This window comes from Heterodontus francisci, chromosome 16 (genome assembly GCF_036365525.1).
Source record: "Heterodontus francisci isolate sHetFra1 chromosome 16, sHetFra1.hap1, whole genome shotgun sequence".
NCBI lineage: Eukaryota > Metazoa > Chordata > Chondrichthyes > Heterodontiformes > Heterodontidae > Heterodontus > Heterodontus francisci.
The window spans coordinates 18,902,959-18,928,721 of NC_090386.1; the positions used below are offsets into that span (position 1 = coordinate 18,902,959).

Below are 25,763 nucleotides of genomic sequence, written 5' to 3' on the forward strand. Positions count from 1 at the left end.
GGGGACAGTGTGTGTGGGGGGGGGGATTTGGATGGGGTACAGTCTGTGGGTGGGGAGTTGGATGGGGTACAGTGTTTGGGGGGGGAGTTGGATGGGGTACAGTGGGTGGGTGGGGAGTTGGATGGGGTACAGTGTGTGTGGGGGGGGGGATTTGGATGGGGTACAGTGTGTGGGTGGGGAGTTGGATGGGGTACAGTGTTTGGGGGGGGAGTTGGATGGGGTACAGTGTTTGGGGGGGGAGTTGGATGGGGTACAGTGTGTGGGTGGGGAGTTGGATGGGGTACAGTGTGTGTGGGGGGGGATTTGGATGGGGTACAGTGTGTGGGTGGGGAGTTGGATGGGGTACAGTGTTTGGGGGGGGGAGTTGGATGGGGTACAGTGTTTGGGGGGGGAGTTGGATAGGGTACAGTGTGTGTAGGGGGGGGAGTTGGATGGGGTACAGTGTGTGGGTGGGGAGTTGGATTGGGTACAGTGTGTGTGGGGGGGCGAGTTGGATGGGGTACAGTGTGTGTGGGGGGAGTTGGATAGGGTACAGTGTGTGTGTGGGGGGGAGTTGGATGGGGTACAGTGTTTGGGGGGGGAGTTGGATGGGGTACAGTGTGTGTGGGTGGGGAGTTGGATGGGGTACAGTGTGTGTGGGGGGGGGAGTTGGATGGGGTACAGTGTGTGTGGGGGGAGTTGGATGGGGTACAGTGTGTGTGGGGGGAGGAGTTGGATGGGGTACAGTGTTTGGGGGGGGAGTTGGATGGGGTACAGTGTGTGTGGGGGGGGGATTTGGATGGGGTACAGTGTGTGTGGGGGGGAGTTGGATGGGGTACAGTGTGTGTGGGGGGGGGATTTGGATGGGGTACAGTGTGTGGGTGGGGAGTTGGATGGGGTACAGTGTTTGGGGGGGGAGTTGGATGGGGCACAGTGTTTGGGGGGGGGAGTTGGATGGGGTACAGTGTGTGTGGGGGGGGATTTGGATGGGGTACAGTGTGTGGGTGGGGTGTTGGATGGGGTACAGTGTTTGGGGGGGGAGTTGGATGGGGTACAGTGTGTGGGTGGGGAGTTGGATGGGGTACAGTGTGTGGGTGGGGAGTTGGATGGGGTACAGTGTTTGGGGGGGAGTTGGATGGGGTACAGTGTGTGTGGGGGGGGAGTTGGATGGGGTACAGTGTGTGGGTGGGGAGTTGGATGGGGGACAGTGTGTGTGGGGGGGGGGGATTTGGATGGGGTACAGTGTGTGGGTGGGGAGTTGGATGGGGTACAGTGTTTGGGGGGGGAGTTGGATGGGGTACAGTGTGTGGGTGGGGAGTTGGTTGGGGTACAGTGTGTGGGTGGGGAGTTGGAAGGGGTACAGTGTGTGTGGGGGGGGGGATTTGGATGGGGTACAGTGTGTGGGTGGGGGTTGGAAGGGGTACAGTGTTTGGGGGGGGGAGTTGGATGGGGTACAGTGTTTGGGGGGGGAGTTGGATGGGGTACAGTGTGTGTAGGGGGGGGAGTTGGATGGGGTACAGTGTGTGGGTGGGGAGTTGGATGGGGTACAGTGTGTGTGGGGGGAGTTGGATAGGGTACAGTGTGTGTGGGGGGGGGGAGTTGGATGGGGTACAGTGTTTGGGGGGGGAGTTGGATGGGGTACAGTGTGTGTGGGTGGGGAGTTGGATGGGGTACAGTGTGTGTGGGGGGGAGTTGGATAGGGTACAGTGTGTGTGGGGGGAGTTGGATGGGGTACAGTGTGTGTGGGGGGTGGAGTTGGATGGGGTACAGTGTTTGGGGGGGAGTTGGATGGGGTACAGTGTGTGTGGGGGGGGATTTGGATGGGGTACAGTGTGTGTGGGGGGGGGAGTTGGATGGGGTACAGTGTGTGGGTGGGGAGTTGGATGGGGTACAGTGTGTGTGGGGGGGGATTTGGATGGGGTACAGTGTGTGGGTGGGGAGTTGGATGGGGTACAGTGTTTGGGGGGGGAGTCGGATGGGGTACAGTGTTTGGGGGGGGAGTTGGATGGGGTACAGTGTGTGGGTGGGGAGTTGGATGGGGTACAGTGTGTGTGGGGGGGGGATTTGGATGGGGTACAGTGTGTGGGTGGGGAGTTGGATGGGGTACAGTGTTTGGGGGGGGAGTTGGATGGGGTACAGTGTTTGGGGGGGGAGTTGGATGGGGTACAGTGTGTGTAGGGGGGGGAGTTGGATGGGGTACAGTGTGTGGGTGGGGAGTTGGATGGGGTACAGTGTGTGTGGGGGGAGTTGGATAGGGTACAGTGTGTGTGGGGGGGGGAGTTGGATGGGGTACAGTGTTTGGGGGGGGAGTTGGATGGGGTACAGTGTGTGTGGGTGGGGAGTTGGATGGGGTACAGTGTGTGTGGGGGGGGGAGTTGGATGGGGTACAGTTGTGTGGGGTGAGTTGGATGGGGTACAGTGTGTGTGGGGGGAGGAGTTGGATGGGGTACAGTGTTTGGGGGGGGAGTTGGATGGGGTACAGTGTGTGTGGGGGGGGGGATTTGGATGGGGTACAGTGTGTGTGGGGGGGAGTTCGATGGGGTACAGTGTGTGTGGGGGGGGATTTGGATGGGGTACAGTGTGTGGGTGGGGAGTTGGATGGGGTACAGTGTGTGGGTGGGGAGTTGGATGTGGTACAGTGTTTGGGGGGGGGAGTTGGATGGGGTACAGTGTGTGGGTGGGGAGTTGGATGGGGTACAGTGTGTGGGTGGGGAGTTGGATGGGGTACAGTGTTTGGGGGGGGAGTTGGATGGGGTACAGTGTGTGTGGGGGGGGAGTTGGATGGGGTACAGTGTGTGGGTGGGGAGTTGGATGGGGTACAGTGTGTGTGGGGGGGGGATTTGGATGGGGTACAGTGTGTGGGTGGGGAGTTGGATGGGGTACAGTGTTTGGGGGGGGAGTTGGATGGGGTACAGTGTGTGGGTGGGGAGTTGGATGGGGTACAGTGTGTGTGGGGGGGAGTTGGATGGGGTACAGTGTGTGGGTGGGGAGTTGGAAGGGGTACAGTGTGTGTGTGGGGGGGGGGATTTGGATGGGGTACAGTGTGTGGGTGGGGAGTTGGATGGGGTACAGTGTTTGGGGGGGGAGTTGGATGGGGTACAGTGTTTGGGGGGGGAGTTGGATGGGGTACAGTGTGTGTAGGGGGGGGAGTTGGATGGGGTACAGTGTGTGGGTGGGGAGTTGGATGGGGTACAGTGTGTGTGGGGGAGTTGGATAGGGTACAGTGTGTGGGGGGGGGGAGTTGGATGGGGTACAGTGTTTGGGGGGGGAGTTGGATGGGGTACAGTGTGTGTGGGTGGGGAGTTGGATGGGGTACAGTGTGTGGGTGGGGAGTTGGATGGGGTACAGTGTGTGGGTGGGGAGTTGGAAGGGGTACAGTGTGTGTGGGGGGGGGATTTGGATGGGGTACAGTGTGTGGGTGGGGAGTTGGATGGGGTACAGTGTTTGGGGGGGGGAGTTGGATGGGGTACAGTGTTTGGGGGGGGAGTTGGATGGGGTACAGTGTGTGTAGGGGGGGGGAGTTGGATGGGGTACAGTGTGTGTGGGGGGAGTTGGATGGGGTACAGTGTGTGTGGGGGGAGGAGTTGGATGGGGTACAGTGTGTGTGGGGGGGGGAGTTGGATGGGGTACAGTGTGTGGGTGGGGAGTTGGATGGGGTACAGTGTGTGGGTGGGGATTTGGATGGGGTACAGTGTGTGGGTGGGGAGGAGTTGGATGGGGTACAGTGTTTGGGGGGGGAGTTGGATGGGGTACAGTGTGTGTGTGGGGGGGGGATTTGGATGGGGTACAGTGTGTGTGGGGGGGAGTTGGATCGGGTACAGTGTGTGTGGGGGGGGATTTGGATGGGGTACAGTGTGTGGGTGGGGAGTTGGATGGGGTACAGTGTTTGGGGGGGGAGTTGGATGGGGCACAGTGTTTGGGGGGGGAGTTGGATGGGGTACAGTGTGTGTGGGGGGGGATTTGGATGGGGTACAGTGTGTGGGTGGGGTGTTGGATGGGGTAAAGTGTTTGGGGGGGGGGAGTTGGATGGGGTACAGTGTGTGGGTGGGGAGTTGGATGGGGTACAGTGTGTGGGTGGGGAGTTGGATGGGGTACAGTGTTTGGGGGGGGAGTTGGATGGGGTACAGTGTGTGTGTGGGGGGGGAGTTGGATGGGGTACAGTGTGTGGGTGGGTAGTTGGATGGGGTACAGTGTGTGTGGGGGGGGGATTTGGATGGGGTACAGTGTGTGGGTGGGGAGTTGGATGGGGTACAGTGTTTGGGGGGGGAGTTGGATGGGGTACAGTGTGTGGGTGGGGAGTTGGATGGGGTACAGTGTGTGGGTGGGGAGTTGGAAGGGGTACAGTGTGTGTGGGGGGTGGATTTGGATGGGGTACAGTGTGTGGGTGGGGAGTTGGATGGGGTACAGTGTTTGGGGGGGGGAGTTGGATGGGGTACAGTGTTTGGGGGGGGAGTTGGATGGGGTACAGTGTGTGTAGGGGGGGGGAGTTGGATGGGGTACAGTGTGTGGGTGGGGAGTTGGATGGGGTACAGTGTGTGTGGGGGGATTTGGATAGGGTACAGTGTGTGTGGGGGGGGGAGTTGGATGGGGTACAGTGTTTGGGGGGGGAGTTGGATGGGGTACAGTGTGTGTGGGTGGGGAGTTGGATGGGGTACAGTGTGTGTGGGGGGGAGTTGGATAGGGTACAGTGTGTGTGGGGGGAGTTGGATGGGGTACAGTGTGTGTGGGGGGAGGAGTTGGATGGGGTACAGTGTTTGGGGGGGGGAGTTGGATGGGGTACAGTGTGTGTGGGGGGGGGATTTGGATGGGGTACAGTGTGTGTGGGGGGGGGAGTTGGATGGGGTACAGTGTGTGGGTGGGGAGTTGGATGGGGTACAGTGTGTGGGTGGGGATTTGGATGGGGTACAGTGGGTGGGTGGGGAGTTGGATGGGGTACAGTGTGTGTGGGGGGGGGGATTTGGATGGGGTACAGTGTGTGGGTGGGGAGTTGGATGGGGTACAGTGTTTGGGGGGGGAGTCGGATGGGGTACAGTGTTTGGGGGGGGAGTTGGATGGGGTACAGTGTGTGGGTGGGGAGTTGGATGGGGTACAGTGTGTGTGGGGGGGGGATTTGGATGGGGTACAGTGTGTGGGTGGGGAGTTGGATGGGGTACAGTGTTTGGGGGGGGAGTTGGATGGGGTACAGTGTTTGGGGGTGGAGTTGGATGGGGTACAGTGTGTGTAGGGGGGGGGAGTTGGATGGGGTACAGTGTGTGGGTGGGGAGTTGGATGGGGTACAGTGTGTGTGGGGGGAGTTGGATAGGGTACAGTGTGTGTGGGGGGTGGAGTTGGATGGGGTACAGTGTTTGGGGGGGGAGTTGGATGGGGTACAGTGTGTGTGGGTGGGGAGTTGGATGGGGTACAGTGTGTGTGGGGGGGGAGTTGGATGGGGTACAGTGTGTGTGGGGGGAGGAGTTGGATGGGGTACAGTGTTTGGGGGGGGAGTTGGATGGGGTACAGTGTGTGTGGGGGGGGGATTTGGATGGGGTACAGTGTGTGTGGGGGGGAGTTGGATGGGGTACAGTGTGTGTGGGGGGGGATTTGGATGGGGTACAGTGTGTGGGTGGGGAGTTGGATGGGGTACAGTGTGTGGGTGGGGAGTTGGATGGGGTACAGTGTTTGGGGGGGGAGTTGGATGGGGTACAGTGTGTGGGTGGGGAGTTGGATGGGGTACAGTGTGTGGGTGGGGAGTTGGATGGGGTACAGTGTTTGGGGGGGGAGTTGGATGGGGTACAGTGTGTGTGGGGGGGGAGTTGGATGGGGTACAGTGTGTGGGTGGGGAGTTGGATGGGGTACAGTGTGTGTGGGGGGGGGGATTTGGATGGGGTACAGTGTGTGGGTGGGGAGTTGGATGGGGTACAGTGTTTGGGGGGGAGTTGGATGGGGTACAGTGTGTGGGTGGGGAGTTGGATGGGGTACAGTGTGTGTGGGGGGGGAGTTGGATGGGGTACAGTGTGTGGGTGGGGAGTTGGAAGGGGTACAGTGTGTGTGGGGGGGGGGATTTGGATGGGGTACAGTGGGTGGGTGGGGAGTTGGATGGGGTACAGTGTGTGTGGGGGGGGGGGGATTTGGATGGGGTACAGTGTGTGGGTGGGGAGTTGGATGGGGTACAGTGTTTGGGGGGGGAGTCGGATGGGGTACAGTGTTTGGGGGGGGAGTTGGATGGGGTACAGTGTGTGGGTGGGGAGTTGGATGGGGTACAGTGTGTGTGGGGGGGGGATTTGGATGGGGTACAGTGTGTGGGTGGGGAGTTGGATGGGGTACAGTGTTTGGGGGGGGGAGTTGGATGGGGTACAGTGTTTGGGGGGGGAGTTGGATGGGGTACAGTGTGTGTAGTGGGGGGGAGTTGGATGGGGTACAGTGTGTGGGTGGGGAGTTGGATGGGGTACAGTGTGTGTGGGGGGAGTTGGATAGGGTACAGTGTGTGTGGGGGGGGGGAGTTGGATGGGGTACAGTGTTTGGGGGGGGAGTTGGATGGGGTACAGTGTGTGTGGGTGGGGAGTTGGATGGGGTACAGTGTGTGTGGGGGGGGGAGTTGGATGGGGTACAGTGTGTGTGGGGGGAGTAGTTGGATGGGGTACAGTGTTTGGGGGGGGAGTTGGATGGGGTACAGTGTGTGTGGGGGGGGGATTTGGATGGGGTACAGTGTGTGTGGGGGGGAGTTGGATGGGGTACAGTGTGTGTGGGGGGGGATTTGGATGGGGTACAGTGTGTGGGTGGGGAGTTGGATGGGGTACAGTGTGTGGGTGGGGAGTTGGATGGGGTACAGTGTTTGGGGGGGGGAGTTGGATGGGGTACAGTGTGTGGGTGGGGAGTTGGATGGGGTATAGTGTGTGGGTGGGGAGTTGGATGGGGTACAGTGTTTGGGGGGGGAGTTGGATGGGGTACAGTGTGTGTGGGGGGGAGTTGGATGGGGTACAGTGTGTGGGTGGGGAGTTGGATGGGGTACAGTGTGTGTGGGGGGGGGATTTGGATGGGGTACAGTGTGTGGGTGGGGAGTTGGATGGGGTACAGTGTTTGGGGGGGGAGTTGGATGGGGTACAGTGTGTGGGTGGGGAGTTGGATGGGGTACAGTGTGTGTGGGGGGGAGTTGGATGGGGTACAGTGTGTGGGTGGGGAGTTGGAAGGGGTACAGTGTGTGTGGGGGGGGGGATTTGGATGGGGTACAGTGGGTGGGTGGGGAGTTGGATGGGGTACAGTGTGTGTGGGGGGGGGAGATTTGGATGGGGTACAGTGTGTGGGTGGGGAGTTGCATGGGGTACAGTGTTTGGGGGGGGAGTCGGATGGGGTACAGTGTTTGGGGGGGGAGTTGGATGGGGTACAGTGTGTGGGTGGGGAGTTGGATGGGGTACAGTGTGTGGGTGGGGAGTTGGATGGGGTACAGTGTTTGGGGGGGGAGTTGGATGGGGTACAGTGTGTGTGGGGGGGGAGTTGGATGGGGTACAGTGTGTGGGTGGGGAGTTGGATGGGGTACAGTGTGTGTGGGGGGGGGGATTTGGATGGGGTACAGTGTGTGGGTGGGGAGTTGGATGGGGTACAGTGTTTGGGGGGGGAGTTGGATGGGGTACAGTGTGTGGGTGGGGAGTTGGATGGGGTACAGTGTGTGTGGGGGGGGAGTTGGATGGGGTACAGTGTGTGGGTGGGGAGTTGGAAGGGGTACAGTGTGTGTGGGGGGGGGATTTGGATGGGGTACAGTGGGTGGGTGGGGAGTTGGATGGGGTACAGTGTGTGTGGGGGGGGGGATTTGGATGGGGTACAGTGTGTGGGTGGGGAGTTGGATGGGGTACAGTGTTTGGGGGGGGAGTCGGATGGGGTACAGTGTTTGGGGGGGGAGTTGGATGGGGTACAGTGTGTGGGTGGGGAGTTGGATGGGGTACAGTGTGTGTGGGGGGGGGATTTGGATGGGGTACAGTGTGTGGGTGGGGAGTTGGATGGGGTACAGTGTTTGGGGGGGGAGTTGGATGGGGTACAGTGTTTGGGGGGGGAGTTGGATGGGGTACAGTGTGTGTAGGGGGGGGAGTTGGATGGGGTACAGTGTGTGGGTGGGGAGTTGGATGGGGTACAGTGTGTGTGGGGGGAGTTGGATAGGGTACAGTGTGTGTGGGGGGGGGAGTTGGATGGGGTACAGTGTTTGGGGGGGGAGTTGGATGGGGTACAGTGTGTGTGGGTGGGGAGTTGGATGGGGTACAGTGTGTGTGGGGGGGGGAGTTGGATGGGGTACAGTGTGTGTGGGGGGAGGAGTTGGATGGGGTACAGTGTTTGGGGGGGGAGTTGGATGGGGTACAGTGTGTGTGGGGGGGGGGATTTGGATGGGGTACAGTGTGTGTGGGGGGGAGTTGGATGGGGTACAGTGTGTGTGGGGGGGGATTTGGATGGGGTACAGTGTGTGGGTGGGGAGTTGGATGGGGTACAGTGTGTGGGTGGGGAGTTGGATGGGGTACAGTGTTTGGGGGGGGGAGTTGGATGGGGTACAGTGTGTGGGTGGGGAGTTGGATGGGGTATAGTGTGTGGGTGGGGAGTTGGATGGGGTACAGTGTTTGGGGGGGGAGTTGGATGGGGTACAGTGTGTGTGGGGGGGGAGTTGGATGGGGTACAGTGTGTGGGTGGGGAGTTGGATGGGGTACAGTGTGTGTGGGGGGGGATTTGGATGGGGTACAGTGTGTGGGTGGGGAGTTGGATGGGGTACAGTGTTTGGGGGGGGAGTTGGATGGGGTACAGTGTGTGGGTGGGGAGTTGGATGGGGTACAGTGTGTGTGGGGGGGAGTTGGATGGGGTACAGTGTGTTTGGGGGGGGGAGTTGGATGGGGTACAGTGTTTGGGGGGGGAGTTGGATGGGGTACAGTGTGTGTAGTGGGGGGGAGTTGGATGGGGCGCAGTGTGTGGGTGGGGAGTTGGATGGGGTACAGTGTGTGTGGGGGGAGTTGGATAGGGTACAGTGTGTGTGGGGGGGGGAGTTGGATGGGGTACAGTGTTTGGGGGGGGAGTTGGATGGGGTACAGTGTGTGTGGGTGGGGAGTTGGATGGGGTACAGTGAGTGTGGGGGGGGGAGTTGGATGGGGTACAGTGTGTGTGGGGGGAGGAGTTGGATGGGGTACAGTGTTTGGGGGGGGAGTTGGATGGGGTACAGTGTGTGTGGGGGGGGGGATTTGGATGGGGTACAGTGTGTGTGGGGGGGAGTTGGATGGGGTACAGTGTGTGTGGGGGGGGATTTGGATGGGGTACAGTGTGTGGGTGGGGAGTTGGATGGGGTACAGTGTGTGGGTGGGGAGTTGGATGGGGTACAGTGTTTGGGGGGGGGAGTTGGATGGGATACAGTGTGTGGGTGGGGAGTTGGATGGGGTATAGTGTGTGGGTGGGGAGTTGGATGGGGTACAGTGTTTGGGGGGGAGTTGGATGGGGTACAGTGTGTGTGGGGGGGGAGTTGGATGGGGTACAGTGTGTGGGTGGGGAGTTGGATGGGGTACAGTGTGTGTGGGGGGGGGATTTGGATGGCGTACAGTGTGTGGGTGGGGAGTTGGATGGGGTACAGTGTTTGGGGGGGGAGTTGGATGGGGTACAGTGTGTGGGTGGGGAGTTGGATGGGGTACAGTGTGTGTGGGGGGGAGTTGGATGGGGTACAGTGTGTGGGTGGGGAGTTGGAAGGGTACAGTGTGTGTGGGGGTGGGGATTTGGATGGGGTACAGTGGGTGGGTGGGGAGTTGGATGGGGTACAGTGTGTGTGGGGGGGGGAGATTTGGATGGGGTACAGTGTGTGGGTGGGGAGTTGCATGGGGTACAGTGTTTGGGGGGGGAGTCGGATGGGGTACAGTGTTTGGGGGGGGAGTTGGATGGGGTACAGTGTGTGGGTGGGGAGTTGGATGGGGTACAGTGTGTGGGTGGGGAGTTGGATGGGGTACAGTGTTTGGGGGGGGAGTTGGATGGGGTACAGTGTGTGTGGGGGGGGAGTTGGATGGGGTACAGTGTGTGGGTGGGGAGTTGGATGGGGTACAGTGTTTGTGGGGGGGGGATTTGGATGGGGTACAGTGTGTGGGTGGGGAGTTGGATGGGGTACAGTGTTTGGGGGGGGACTTGGATGGGGTACAGTGTGTGGGTGGGGAGTTGGATGGGGTACAGTGTGTGTGGGGGGGGAGTTGGATGGGGTACAGTGTGTGGGTGGGGAGTTGGAAGGGGTACAGTGTGTGTGGGGGGGGGGATTTGGATGGGGTACAGTGGGTGGGTGGGGAGTTGGATGGGGTACAGTGTGTGTGGGGGGGGGGATTTGGATGGGGTACAGTGTGTGGGTGGGGAGTTGGATGGGGTACAGTGTTTGGGGGGGGAGTCGGATGGGGTACAGTGTTTGGGGGGGGAGTTGGATGGGGTACAGTGTGTGGGTGGGGAGTTGGATGGGGTACAGTGTTTGGGGGGGGAGTTGGATGGGGTACAGTGTTTGGGGGGGGAGTTGGATGGGGTACAGTGTGTGTAGGGGGGGGAGTTGGATGGGGTACAGTGTGTGGGTGGGGAGTTGGATGGGGTACAGTGTGTGTGGGGGGAGTTGGATAGGGTACAGTGTGTGTGGGGGGGGGAGTTGGATGGGGTACAGTGTTTGGGGGGGGAGTTGGATGGGGTACAGTGTGTGTGGGTGGGGAGTTGGATGGGGTACAGTGTGTGGGGGGGGGAGTTGGATGGGGTACAGTGTGTGTGGGGGGAGGAGTTGGATGGGGTACAGTGTTTGGGGGGGGAGTTGGATGGGGTACAGTGTGTGTGGGGGGGGATTTGGATGGGGTACAGTGTGTGTGGGGGGGAGTTGGATGGGGTACAGTGTGTGTGGGGGGGGATTTGGATGGGGTACAGTGTGTGGGTGGGGAGTTGGATGGGGTACAGTGTGTGGGTGGGGAGTTGGATGGGGTACAGTGTTTGGGGGGGGGAGTTGGATGGGGTACAGTGTGTGGGTGGGGAGTTGGATGGGGTATAGTGTGTGGGTGGGGATTTGGATGGGGTACAGTGTTTGGGGGGGGAGTTGGATGGGGTACAGTGTGTGGGTGGGGAGTTGGATGGGGTACAGTGTTTGGGGGGGGAGTTGGATGGGGTACAGTGTGTGGGTGGGGAGTTGGATGGGGTACAGTGTGTGTGGGGGGGAGTTGGATGGGGTACAGTGTGTGGGTGGGGAGTTGGAAGGGGTACAGTGTGTGTGGGGGGGGGGATTTGGATGGGGTACAATGGGTGGGTGGGGAGTTGGATGGGGTACAGTGTGTGTGGGGGGGGGGAGATTTGGATGGGGTACAGTGTGTGGGTGGGGAGTTGCATGGGGTACAGTGTTTGGGGGGGGAGTCGGATGGGGTACAGTGTTTGGGGGGGGAGTTGGATGGGGTACAGTGTGTGGGTGGGGAGTTGGATGGGGTACAGTTTGTGTGGGGGGGGGGGATTTGGATGGGGTACAGTGTGTGGGTGGGGAGTTGGATGGGGTACAGTGTTTGGGGGGGGAGTTGGATGGGGTACAGTGTGTGTAGGGGGGGGGAGTTGGATGGGGTACAGTGTGTGGGTGGGGAGTTGGATGGGGTACAGTGTGTGTGGGGGGAGTTGGATAGGGTACAGTGTGTGTGGGGGGGGGGAGTTGGATGGGGTACAGTGTTTGGGGGGGGGAGTTGGATGGGGTACAGTGTGTGTGGGTGGGGAGTTAGATGGGGTACAGTGTGTGTGGGGGGGGAGTTGGATGGGGTACAGTGTGTGTGGGGGGAGGAGTTGGATGGGGTACAGTGTTTGGGGGGGGAGTTGGATGGGGTACAGTGTGTGTGGGGGGGGGGATTTGGATGGGGTACAGTGTGTGTGGGGGGGAGTTGGATGGGGTACAGTGTGTGTGGGGGGGGATTTGGATGGGGTACAGTGTGTGGGTGGGGAGTTGGATGGGGTACAGTGTGTGGGTGGGGAGTTGGATGGGGTACAGTGTTTGGGGGGGGGAGTTGGATGGGGTACAGTGTGTGGGTGGGGAGTTGGATGGGGTACAGTGTGTGGGTGGGGAGTTGGATGGGGTACAGTGTTTGGGGGGGGAGTTGGATGGGGTAGAGTGTGTGTGGGGGGGGAGTTGGATGGGGTACAGTGTGTGGGTGGGGAGTTGGATGGGGTACAGTGTGTGTGGGGGGGGGGATTTGGATGGGGTACAGTGTGTGGGTGGGGAGTTGGATGGGGTACAGTGTTTGGGGGGGGAGTTGGATGGGGTACAGTGTGTGGGTGGGGCGTTGGATGGGGTACAGTGTGTGTGGGGGGGGAGTTGGATGGGGTACAGTGTGTGGGTGGGGAGTTGGAAGGGGTACAGTGTGTGTGGGGGGGGATTTGGATGGGGTACAGTGTGTGGGTGGGGAGTTGGATGGGGTACAGTGTTTGGGGGGGGGAGTTGGATGGGGTACAGTGTTTGGGGGGGGAGTTGGATGGGGTACAGTGTGTGTAGGGGGGGAGTTGGATGGGGTACAGTGTGTGGGTGGGGAGTTGGATGGGGTACAGTGTGTGTGGGGGGAGTTGGATAGGGTACAGTGTGTGGGGGGGGGAGTTGGATGGGGTACAGTGTTTGGGGGGGGAGTTGGATGGGGTACAGTGTGTGTGGGTGGGGAGTTGGATGGGGTACAGTGTGTGGGTGGGGAGTTGGATGGGGTACAGTGTGTGGGTGGGGAGTTGGAAGGGGTACAGTGTGTGTGGGGGGGGGATTTGGATGGGGTACAGTGTGTGGGTGGGGAGTTGGATGGGGTACAGTGTTTGGGGGGGGAGTTGGATGGGGTACAGTGTTTGGGGGGGGAGTTGGATGGGGTACAGTGTGTGTAGGGGGGGGAGTTGGATGGGGTACAGTGTGTGTGGGGGGAGTTGGATGGGGTACAGTGTGTGTGGGGGGAGGAGTTGGATGGGGTACAGTGTGTGTGGGGGGGGGAGTTGGATGGGGTACAGTGTGTGGGTGGGGAGTTGGATGGGGTACAGTGTGTGGGTGGGGATTTGGATGGGGTACAGTGTGTGGGTGGGGAGTTGGATGGGGTACAGTGTGTGTGGGGGGAGTTGGATAGGGTACAGTGTGTGGGGGGGGGAGTTGGATGGGGTACAGTGTTTGGGGGGGGAGTTGGATGGGGTACAGTGTGTGTGGGGGGAGTTGGATAGGGTACAGTGTGTGGGGGGGGAGTTGGATGGGGTACAGTGTGTGTGGGGGGAGTTGGATAGGGTACAGTGTGTGGGGGGGGGGAGTTGGATGGGGTACAGTGTTTGGGGGGGGAGTTGGATGGGGTACAGTGTGTGTGGGTGGGGAGTTGGATGGGGTACAGTGTGTGTGGGGGGAGTTGGATAGGGTACAGTGTGTGTGGGGGGGGGAGTTGGATGGGGTACAGTGTTTGGGGGGGGAGTTGGATGGGGTACAGTGTGTGTGGGTGGGGAGTTGGATGGGGTACAGTGTGTGGGTGGGGAGTTGGAAGGGGTACAGTGTGTGTGGGGGGGGGATTTGGATGGGGTACAGTGTGTGGGTGGGGAGTTGGATGGGGTACAGTGTTTGGGGGGGGAGTTGGATGGGGTACAGTGTTTGGGGGGGGAGTTGGATGGGGTACAGTGTGTGTGGGGGGAGTTGGATGGGGTACAGTGTGTGTGGGGGGAGGAGTTGGATGGGGTACAGTGTTTGGGGGGGGAGTTGGATGGGGTACAGTTTGTGTGGGGGGGGGAGTTGGATGGGGTACAGTGTGTGGGTGGGGATTTGGATGGGGTACAGTGTGTGGGTGGGGAGTTGGATGGGGTACGATGTGTGTGAATGCGTTTTGTTTTCAATTGTATTCAGTTTTTACCCAAGCACTCTCAATTCTTTTCATTTTCTGTGTCCTCCTGCTTCTGATTAACTCGTTTCCTGTTCTTTTTAATCACTATGTTTCTCAGTGCGAGTCATTGGATTTCCCTTTGTCATAAATTGTCAGTTATTTTTACACTTTTTATAAATCATTGACTGTCTCTGTTACTCTTCATATGAGGCATTGATATTTCTGTTAAGCTCTCTGCTTCATTTTCAGTTTAATTTATTCACTGTATAAATTATTGCATTTCTCTCTTATTTTCTGGCCAAATTATGGCAATCATTTTCAGTACGTGTCTAACTCTCAGTCACTGTTACTCTCACTGTATCTCATTGCGAGTCAGTGTTACTCTCACTGTATCTCTTGCCAGTCACTATTACTCTCATTGTACCTCACTGCCTGTCTGTGTTACTTTCACTGTATCTCATTGAAGTCACTGTTAAATGCACTGTAGCTCACTGCCAGTCACAGTTACATCTATACAAACTGGGTGGTTTTATTTTAATAAAAAAAAGTCAACAGATGAAACTCTCCGCCGAACAAATCTACCTTCCTGCCAGTCAGTGTTACTCTCACTGTATCTCACTGCCTGTCATTAGTACTCTCACTGTATCTCCTTTGCAGTCACTTTTACTATCACTGTATCTCGCTGACGATCTGTGTTTCCCTCAGTGTAAGTTATATCAATGTGCTGATATTCTCTGTGTCTGGATTTTGTGTTGTACCTTTCTGAACACAGATACATGTATGGCCACACCCGTTACTGCAGCATTTCTTATTCCCTTTGCAGTCACTGTCGTCTGTACAATATTCTCCACACAGTCCAACTCGACGAGGTTTCTGAGGACACTTCCCCGGCTTATCTGAGGAAAACCAAACACATCACAGTTAGAGCTGGATCAGATTGTGAAATATAAAACTGACCCTCACATTTCCTGCTCTGATGCCCCTCGTGTCCTGGGCAGGTCCCTGTTACTCTTTGTGTCCCTCAATACCAATCCCTGTTACTCTCTGTTGTTCACAGTATCAATCTCTGTTACTCTCTGTGTCCCTCAATACCAATCCCTGTTACTCTCTGCTGTTCACAATACCAATCCCTGTTACTCTCTGTGTCCCTCAATACCAATCCCTGTTACTCTCTGTGTCCCTCAATACCAATCCCTGTTTCTCTCTGTGTCCCTCAATATCAATCCCTGTTACTCTCTGTTGTTCACAATACCAATCCCTGTTACTCTCTGTGTCCCTCAATACCAATCCCTGTTACTCTCTGTGTCCCTCAATACAAATCCCTGTTACTCTTTGTGTCCCTCAATACAGATCCCTGTTACTCTCTGTTGTTCACAATACCAATCCCTGTTACTCTCTGTTGTTCACAATACCAATCCCTGTTACTCTCTGTGTCCCTCAATATCAATCCCTGTTACTCTCTGTTGTTCACAATATCAATCCCTGTTACTCTCTGTTGTTCACAATACCAATCCCTGTTACTCTCTGTTGTTCACAATACCAATCCCTGTTACTCTCTGTGTCCCTCAATATCAATCCCTGTTACTCTCTGTTGTTCACAATATCAATCCCTGTTACTCTCTGTTGTTCACAATATCAATCCCTGTTACTCTCTGTTGTTCACAATGCCAATCCCTGTTACTCTCTGTTGTTCACAATGCCAATCCCTGTTACTCTCTGTTGTTCACAATATCAATCCCTGTTACTCTCTGTTGTTCACAACATCAATCCCTGTTACTCTCTGTTGTTCACAATATCAATCCCTGTTACTCTCTGTTGTTCACAATACCAATCCCTGTTACTCTCTGTTGTTCACAATATCAATCCCTGTTACTCTCTGTTGTACACAATGCCAATCCCTGTTACTCTCTGTTGTTCACAATACCAATCCCTGTTACTCTCTGTTGTTCACAATACCAATCCCTGTTACTCTCTGTTGTTCACAATATCAATCCCTGTTACTCTCTGTTGTACACAATGCCAATCCCTGTTACTCTCTGTTGTTCACAATACCAATCCCTGTTACTCTCTGTTGTTCACAATATCAATCCCTGTTACTCTCTGTTGTACACAATGCCAATCCCTGTTACTCTCTGTTGTACACAATGCCAATCCCTGTTACTCTCTGTTGTTCACAATACCAATCCCTGTTACTCTCTGTTGTTCACAATGCCAATCCCTGTTACTCTCTGTTGTTCACAATACCAATCCCTGTTACTCTCTGTTGTTCACAATGCCAATCCCTGTTTCTCTCTGTGTCCCTCAATATCAATCCCTGTTACTCTCTGTTGTTCACAATACCAATCCCTGTTACTCTCTGTGTCCCTCAATATCAATCCCTGTTACTCTCTGTTGTTCACAATATCAATCCCTGTTACTCTCTGTTGTTCACAATATCAATCCCTGTTACTCTCTGTTGTTCACAATGCCAATCCCTGTTACTCTCTGTTGTTCACAATATCAATACCTGTTACTCTCTGTTGTTCACAATACCAATCCCTGTTACTCTCTGTTGTTCACAATGCCAATCCCTGTTACTCTCTCTTGTTCACAATATCAATCCCTGTTACTCTCTCTTGTTCACAATACCAATCCCTGTTACTCTCTGTTGTTCACAATATCAATCCCTGTTACTCTCTGTTGTTCACAATGCCAATCCCTGTTACTCTCTGTTGTTCACAATACCAATCCCTGTTACTCTCTGTTGTTCACAATATCAATCCCTGTTACTCTCTGTTGTTCACAATACCAATCCCTGTTACTCTCTCTTGTTCACAATATCAATCCCTGTTACTCTCTGTTGTTCACAATATCAATCCCTGTTACTCTCTGTTGTTCACAATACCAATCCCTGTTACTCTCTGTTGTTCACAATACCAATCCCTGTTACTCTCTGTTGTTCACAATGCCAATCCCTGTTTCTCTCTGTGTCCCTCAATATCAATCCCTGTTACTCTCTGTTGTTCACAATACCAATCCCTGTTACTCTCTGTGTCCCTCAATATCAATCCCTGTTACTCTCTGTTGTTCACAATATCAATCCCTGTTACTCTCTGTTGTTCACAATATCAATCCCTGTTACTCTCTGTTGTTCACAATGCCAATCCCTGTTACTCTCTGTTGTTCACAATATCAATCCCTGTTACTCTCTGTTGTTCACAATACCAATCCCTGTTACTCTCTGTTGTTCACAATGCCAATCCCTGTTACTCTCTCTTGTTCACAAAATCAATCCCTGTTACTCTCTCTTGTTCACAATACCAATCCCTGTTACTCTCTGTTGTTCACAATATCAATCCCTGTTACTCTCTGTTGTTCACAATACCAATCCCTGTTACTCTCTGTTGTTCACAATGCCAATCCCTGTTACTCTCTCTTGTTCACAATATCAATCCCTGTTACTCTCTCTTGTTCACAATACCAATCCCTGTTACTCTCTGTGTCCCTCAATATCAATCCCTGTTACTCTCTCTTGTTCACAATAACAATCCCTGTTACTCTCTCTTGTTCACAATACCAATCCCTGTTACTCTCTGTTGTTCACAATACCAATCCCTGTTACTCTCTGTTGTTCACAATATCAATCCCTGTTACTCTCTGTTGTACACAATGCCAATCCCTGTTACTCTCTGTTGTTCACAATACCAATCCCTGTTACTCTCTGTTGTTCACAATACCAATCCCTGTTACTCTCTGTTGTTCACAATATCAATCCCTGTTACTCTCTGTTGTACACAATGCCAATCCCTGTTACTCTCTGTTGTTCACAATACCAATCCCTGTTACTCTCTGTTGTTCACAATATCAATCCCTGTTACTCTCTGTTGTACACAATGCCAATCCCTGTTACTCTCTGTTGTACACAATGCCAATCCCTGTTACTCTCTGTTGTTCACAATACCAATCCCTGTTACTCTCTGTTGTTCACAATGCCAATCCCTGTTACTCTCTGTTGTTCACAATACCAATCCCTGTTACTCTCTGTTGTTCACAATGCCAATCCCTGTTTCTCTCTGTGTCCCTCAATATCAATCCCTGTTACTCTCTGTTGTTCACAATACCAATCCCTGTTACTCTCTGTGTCCCTCAATATCAATCCCTGTTACTCTCTGTTGTTCACAATATCAATCCCTGTTACTCTCTGTTGTTCACAATATCAATCCCTGTTACTCTCTGTTGTTCACAATGCCAATCCCTGTTACTCTCTGTTGTTCACAATATCAATACCTGTTACTCTCTGTTGTTCACAATACCAATCCCTGTTACTCTCTGTTGTTCACAATGCCAATCCCTGTTACTCTCTCTTGTTCACAATATCAATCCCTGTTACTCTCTCTTGTTCACAATACCAATCCCTGTTACTCTCTGTTGTTCACAATATCAATCCCTGTTACTCTCTGTTGTTCACAATGCCAATCCCTGTTACTCTCTGTTGTTCACAATACCAATCCCTGTTACTCTCTGTTGTTCACAATATCAATCCCTGTTACTCTCTGTTGTTCACAATACCAATCCCTGTTACTCTCTCTTGTTCACAATATCAATCCCTGTTACTCTCTGTTGTTCACAATATCAATCCCTGTTACTCTCTGTTGTTCACAATACCAATCCCTGTTACTCTCTGTTGTTCACAATACCAATCCCTGTTACTCTCTGTTGTTCACAATGCCAATCCCTGTTTCTCTCTGTGTCCCTCAATATCAATCCCTGTTACTCTCTGTTGTTCACAATACCAATCCCTGTTACTCTCTGTGTCCCTCAATATCAATCCCTGTTACTCTCTGTTGTTCACAATATCAATCCCTGTTACTCTCTGTTGTTCACAATATCAATCCCTGTTACTCTCTGTTGTTCACAATGCCAATCCCTGTTACTCTCTGTTGTTCACAATATCAATCCCTGTTACTCTCTGTTGTTCACAATACCAATCCCTGTTACTCTCTGTTGTTCACAATGCCAATCCCTGTTACTCTCTCTTGTTCACAAAATCAATCCCTGTTACTCTCTCTTGTTCACAATACCAATCCCTGTTACTCTCTGTTGTTCACAATATCAATCCCTGTTACTCTCTGTTGTTCACAATACCAATCCCTGTTACTCTCTGTTGTTCACAATGCCAATCCCTGTTACTCTCTCTTGTTCACAATATCAATCCCTGTTACTCTCTCTTGTTCACAATACCAATCCCTGTTACTCTCTGTGTCCCTCAATATCAATCCCTGTTACTCTCTCTTGTTCACAATAACAATCCCTGTTACTCTCTCTTGTTCACAATACCAATCCCTGTTACTCTCTGTTGTTCACAATACCAATCCCTGTTACTCTCTGTTGTTCACAATACCAATCCCTGTTACTCTCTGTGTCCCTCAATATCAATCCCTGTTACTCTCTGTTGTTCACAATATCAATCCCTGTTACTCTCTGTTGTTCACAATGCCAATCCCTGTTACTCTCTGTTGTTCACAATACCAATCCCTGTTACTCTCTGTTGTTCACAATACCAATCCCTGTTACTCTCTGTTGTTCACAATGCCAATCCCTGTTACTCTCTCTTGTTCACAATACAGATCCCTGTTACTCTCTGTTGTTCACAATACCAATCCCTGTTACTCTCTGTTGTTCACAATACCAATCCCTGTTACTCTCTGTGTCCCTCAATATCAATCCCTGTTACTCTCTGTTGTTCACAATATCAATCCCTGTTACTCTCTGTTGTTCACAATATCAATCCCTGGTACTCTCTGTTGTTCACAATACCAATCCCTGTTACTCTCTGTTGTTCACAATACCAATCCCTGTTACTCTCTGTGTCCCTCAATATCAATCCCTGTTACTCTCTGTTGTTCACAATATCAATCCCTGTTACTCTCTGTTGTTCACAATATCAATCCCTGTTACTCTCTGTTGTTCACAATGCCAATCCCTGTTACTCTCTGTTGTTCACAATACCAATCCCTGTTACTCTCTGTTGTTCACAATATCAATCCCTGTTACTCTCTGTTGTTCACAACATCAATCCCTGTTACTCTCTGTTGTTCACAATATCAATCCCTGTTACTCTCTGTTGTTCACAATACCAATCCCTGTTACTCTCTGTTGTTCACAATATCAATCCCTGTTACTCTCTGTTGTACACAATGCCAATCCCTGTTACTCTCTGTTGTTCACAATACCAATCCCTGTTACTCTCTGTTGTTCACAATATCAATCCCTGTTACTCTCTGTTGTACACAATGCCAATCCCTGTTACTCTCTGTTGTACACAATGCCAATCCCTGTTACTCTCTGTTGTACACAATGCCAATCCCTGTTACTCTCTGTTGTTCACAATACCAATCCCTGTTACTCTCTGTTGTTCACAATGCCAATCCCTGTTACTCTCTGTTGTTCACAATACCAATCCCTGTTACTCTCTGTTGTTCACAATGCCAATCCCTGTTTCTCTCTGTGTCCCTCAATATCAATCCCTGTTACTCTCTGTTGTTCACAATACCAATCCCTGTTACTCTCTGTGTCCCTCAATATCAATCCCTGTTACTCTCTGTTGTTCACAATATCAATCCCTGTTACTCTCTGTTGTTCACAATATCAATCCCTGTTACTCTCTGTTGTTCACAATGCCAATCCCTGTTACTCTCTGTTGTTCACAATATCAATACCTGTTACTCTCTGTTGTTCACAATGCCAATCCCTGTTACTCTCTGTTGTTCACAATACCAATCCCTGTTACTCTCTGTTGTTCACAATGCCAATCCCTGTTTCTCTCTGTGTCCCTCAATATCAATCCCTGTTACTCTCTGTTGTTCACAATACCAATCCCTGTTACTCTCTGTGTCCCTCAATATCAATCCCTGTTACTCTCTGTTGTTCACAATATCAATCCCTGTTACTCTCTGTTGTTCACAATATCAATCCCTGTTACTCTCTGTTGTTCACAATGCCAATCCCTGTTACTCTCTGTTGTTCACAATATCAATACCTGTTACTCTCTGTTGTTCACAATACCAATCCCTGTTACTCTCTGTTGTTCACAATGCCAATCCCTGTTACTCTCTCTTGTTCACAATATCAATCCCTGTTACTCTCTCTTGTTCACAATACCAATCCCTGTTACTCTCTGTTGTTCACAATATCAATCCCTGTTACTCTCTGTTGTTCACAATGCCAATCCCTGTTACTCTCTGTTGTTCACAATACCAATCCCTGTTACTCTCTGTTGTTCACAATATCAATCCCTGTTACTCTCTGTTGTTCACAATACCAATCCCTGTTACTCTCTCTTGTTCACAATATCAATCCCTGTTACTCTCTGTTGTTCACAATATCAATCCCTGTTACTCTCTGTTGTTCACAATACCAATCCCTGTTACTCTCTGTTGTTCACAATACCAATCCCTGTTACTCTCTGTTGTTCACAATGCCAATCCCTGTTTCTCTCTGTGTCCCTCAATATCAATCCCTGTTACTCTCTGTTGTTCACAATACCAATCCCTGTTACTCTCTGTGTCCCTCAATATCAATCCCTGTTACTCTCTGTTGTTCACAATATCAATCCCTGTTACTCTCTGTTGTTCACAATATCAATCCCTGTTACTCTCTGTTGTTCACAATGCCAATCCCTGTTACTCTCTGTTGTTCACAATATCAATCCCTGTTACTCTCTGTTGTTCACAATACCAATCCCTGTTACTCTCTGTTGTTCACAATGCCAATCCCTGTTACTCTCTCTTGTTCACAAAATCAATCCCTGTTACTCTCTCTTGTTCACAATACCAATCCCTGTTACTCTCTGTTGTTCACAATATCAATCCCTGTTACTCTCTGTTGTTCACAATACCAATCCCTGTTACTCTCTGTTGTTCACAATGCCAATCCCTGTTACTCTCTCTTGTTCACAATATCAATCCCTGTTACTCTCTCTTGTTCACAATACCAATCCCTGTTACTCTCTGTGTCCCTCAATATCAATCCCTGTTACTCTCTCTTGTTCACAATAACAATCCCTGTTACTCTCTCTTGTTCACAATACCAATCCCTGTTACTCTCTGTTGTTCACAATACCAATCCCTGTTACTCTCTGTTGTTCACAATACCAATCCCTGTTACTCTCTGTGTCCCTCAATATCAATCCCTGTTACTCTCTGTTGTTCACAATATCAATCCCTGTTACTCTCTGTTGTTCACAATGCCAATCCCTGTTACTCTCTGTTGTTCACAATACCAATCCCTGTTACTCTCTGTTGTTCACAATACCAATCCCTGTTACTCTCTGTTGTTCACAATGCCAATCCCTGTTACTCTCTCTTGTTCACAATACAGATCCCTGTTACTCTCTGTTGTTCACAATACCAATCCCTGTTACTCTCTGTTGTTCACAATACCAATCCCTGTTACTCTCTGTGTCCCTCAATATCAATCCCTGTTACTCTCTGTTGTTCACAATATCAATCCCTGTTACTCTCTGTTGTTCACAATATCAATCCCTGTTACTCTCTGTTGTTCACAATACCAATCCCTGTTACTCTCTGTTGTTCACAATACCAATCCCTGTTACTCTCTGTGTCCCTCAATATCAATCCCTGTTACTCTCTGTTGTTCACAATATCAATCCCTGTTACTCTCTGTTGTTCACAATATCAATCCCTGTTACTCTCTGTTGTTCACAATGCCAATCCCTGTTACTCTCTGTTGTTCACAATACCAATCCCTGTTACTCTCTGTTGTTCACAATATCAATCCCTGTTACTCTCTGTTGTTCACAACATCAATCCCTGTTACTCTCTGTTGTTCACAATATCAATCCCTGTTACTCTCTGTTGTTCACAATACCAATCCCTGTTACTCTCTGTTGTTCACAATATCAATCCCTGTTACTCTCTGTTGTACACAATGCCAATCCCTGTTACTCTCTGTTGTTCACAATACCAATCCCTGTTACTCTCTGTTGTTCACAATATCAATCCCTGTTACTCTCTGTTGTACACAATGCCAATCCCTGTTACTCTCTGTTGTACACAATGCCAATCCCTGTTACTCTCTGTTGTACACAATGCCAATCCCTGTTACTCTCTGTTGTTCACAATACCAATCCCTGTTACTCTCTGTTGTTCACAATGCCAATCCCTGTTACTCTCTGTTGTTCACAATACCAATCCCTGTTACTCTCTGTTGTTCACAATGCCAATCCCTGTTTCTCTCTGTGTCCCTCAATATCAATCCCTGTTACTCTCTGTTGTTCACAATACCAATCCCTGTTACTCTCTGTGTCCCTCAATATCAATCCCTGTTACTCTCTGTTGTTCACAATATCAATCCCTGTTACTCTCTGTTGTTCACAATATCAATCCCTGTTACTCTCTGTTGTTCACAATGCCAATCCCTGTTACTCTCTGTTGTTCACAATATCAATACCTGTTACTCTCTGTTGTTCACAATACCAATCCCTGTTACTCTCTGTTGTTCACAATGCCAATCCCTGTTACTCTCTCTTGTTCACAATATCAATCCCTGTTACTCTCTCTTGTTCACAATACCAATCCCTGTTACTCTCTGTTGTTCACAATATCAATCCCTGTTACTCTCTGTTGTTCACAATGCCAATCCCTGTTACTCTCTGTTGTTCACAATACCAATCCCTGTTACTCTCTGTTGTTCACAATATCAATCCCTGTTACTCTCTGTTGTTCACAATACCAATCCCTGTTACTCTCTCTTGTTCACAATATCAATCCCTGTTACTCTCTGTTGTTCACAATATCAATCCCTGTTACTCTCTGTTGTTCACAATGCCAATCCCTGTTACTCTCTGTTGTTCACAATACCAATCCCTGTTACTCTCTGTTGTTCACAATACCAATCCCTGTTACTCTCTGTTGTTCACAATGCCAATCCCTGTTTCTCTCTGTGTCCCTCAATATCAATCCCTGTTACTCTCTGTTGTTCACAATACCAATCCCTGTTACTCTCTGTGTCCCTCAATATCAATCCCTGTTACTCTCTGTTGTTCACAATATCAATCCCTGTTACTCTCTGTTGTTCACAATATCAATCCCTGTTACTCTCTGTTGTTCACAATGCCAATCCCTGTTACTCTCTGTTGTTCACAATATCAATCCCTGTTACTCTCTGTTGTTCACAATACCAATCCCTGTTACTCTCTGTTGTTCACAATGCCAATCCCTGTTACTCTCTCTTGTTCACAAAATCAATCCCTGTTACTCTCTCTTGTTCACAATACCAATCCCTGTTACTCTCTGTTGTTCACAATATCAATCCCTGTTACTCTCTGTTGTTCACAATACCAATCCCTGTTACTCTCTGTTGTTCACAATGCCAATCCCTGTTACTCTCTCTTGTTCACAATATCAATCCCTGTTACTCTCTCTTGTTCACAATACCAATCCCTGTTACTCTCTGTGTCCCTCAATATCAATCCCTGTTACTCTCTCTTGTTCACAATAACAATCCCTGTTACTCTCTCTTGTTCACAATACCAATCCCTGTTACTCTCTGTTGTTCACAATACCAATCCCTGTTACTCTCTGTTGTTCACAATACCAATCCCTGTTACTCTCTGTGTCCCTCAATATCAATCCCTGTTACTCTCTGTTGTTCACAATATCAATCCCTGTTACTCTCTGTTGTTCACAATGCCAATCCCTGTTACTCTCTGTTGTTCACAATACCAATCCCTGTTACTCTCTGTTGTTCACAATACCAATCCCTGTTACTCTCTGTTGTTCACAATGCCAATCCCTGTTACTCTCTCTTGTTCACAATACAGATCCCTGTTACTCTCTGTTGTTCACAATACCAATCCCTGTTACTCTCTGTTGTTCACAATACCAATCCCTGTTACTCTCTGTGTCCCTCAATATCAATCCCTGTTACTCTCTGTTGTTCACAATATCAATCCCTGTTACTCTCTGTTGTTCACAATATCAATCCCTGTTACTCTCTGTTGTTCACAATACCAATCCCTGTTACTCTCTGTTGTTCACAATACCAATCCCTGTTACTCTCTGTGTCCCTCAATATCAATCCCTGTTACTCTCTGTTGTTCACAATATCAATCCCTGTTACTCTCTGTTGTTCACAATATCAATCCCTGTTACTCTCTGTTGTTCACAATGCCAATCCCTGTTACTCTCTGTTGTTCACAATACCAATCCCTGTTACTCTCTGTTGTTCACAATATCAATCCCTGTTACTCTCTGTTGTTCACAACATCAATCCCTGTTACTCTCTGTTGTTCACAATATCAATCCCTGTTACTCTCTGTTGTTCACAATACCAATCCCTGTTACTCTCTGTTGTTCACAATATCAATCCCTGTTACTCTCTGTTGTACACAATGCCAATCCCTGTTACTCTCTGTTGTTCACAATACCAATCCCTGTTACTCTCTGTTGTTCACAATATCAATCCCTGTTACTCTCTGTTGTACACAATGCCAATCCCTGTTACTCTCTGTTGTACACAATGCCAATCCCTGTTACTCTCTGTTGTACACAATGCCAATCCCTGTTACTCTCTGTTGTTCACAATACCAATCCCTGTTACTCTCTGTTGTTCACAATGCCAATCCCTGTTACTCTCTGTTGTTCACAATACCAATCCCTGTTACTCTCTGTTGTTCACAATGCCAATCCCTGTTTCTCTCTGTGTCCCTCAATATCAATCCCTGTTACTCTCTGTTGTTCACAATACCAATCCCTGTTACTCTCTGTGTCCCTCAATATCAATCCCTGTTACTCTCTGTTGTTCACAATATCAATCCCTGTTACTCTCTGTTGTTCACAATATCAATCCCTGTTACTCTCTGTTGTTCACAATGCCAATCCCTGTTACTCTCTGTTGTTCACAATATCAATACCTGTTACTCTCTGTTGTTCACAATACCAATCCCTGTTACTCTCTGTTGTTCACAATGCCAATCCCTGTTACTCTCTCTTG

At 51.2% G+C, this 25,763-nt stretch overlaps 1 protein-coding gene across 1 annotated transcript in view; it reads right to left on the minus strand.

The window, feature by feature from the left end:
- The window catches only part of wfdc2 (WAP four-disulfide core domain 2), a 269,502-nt gene that overhangs the window by 92,700 nt on the left and 151,039 nt on the right, over nucleotides 1-25,763 (minus strand). The window contains exon 20 of the mRNA XM_068048456.1: nucleotides 14,528-14,665. Within this exon, the coding sequence (XP_067904557.1) occupies nucleotides 14,528-14,665 (138 nt within the window). The remainder of the gene's footprint in view (nucleotides 1-14,527; nucleotides 14,666-25,763) is intronic.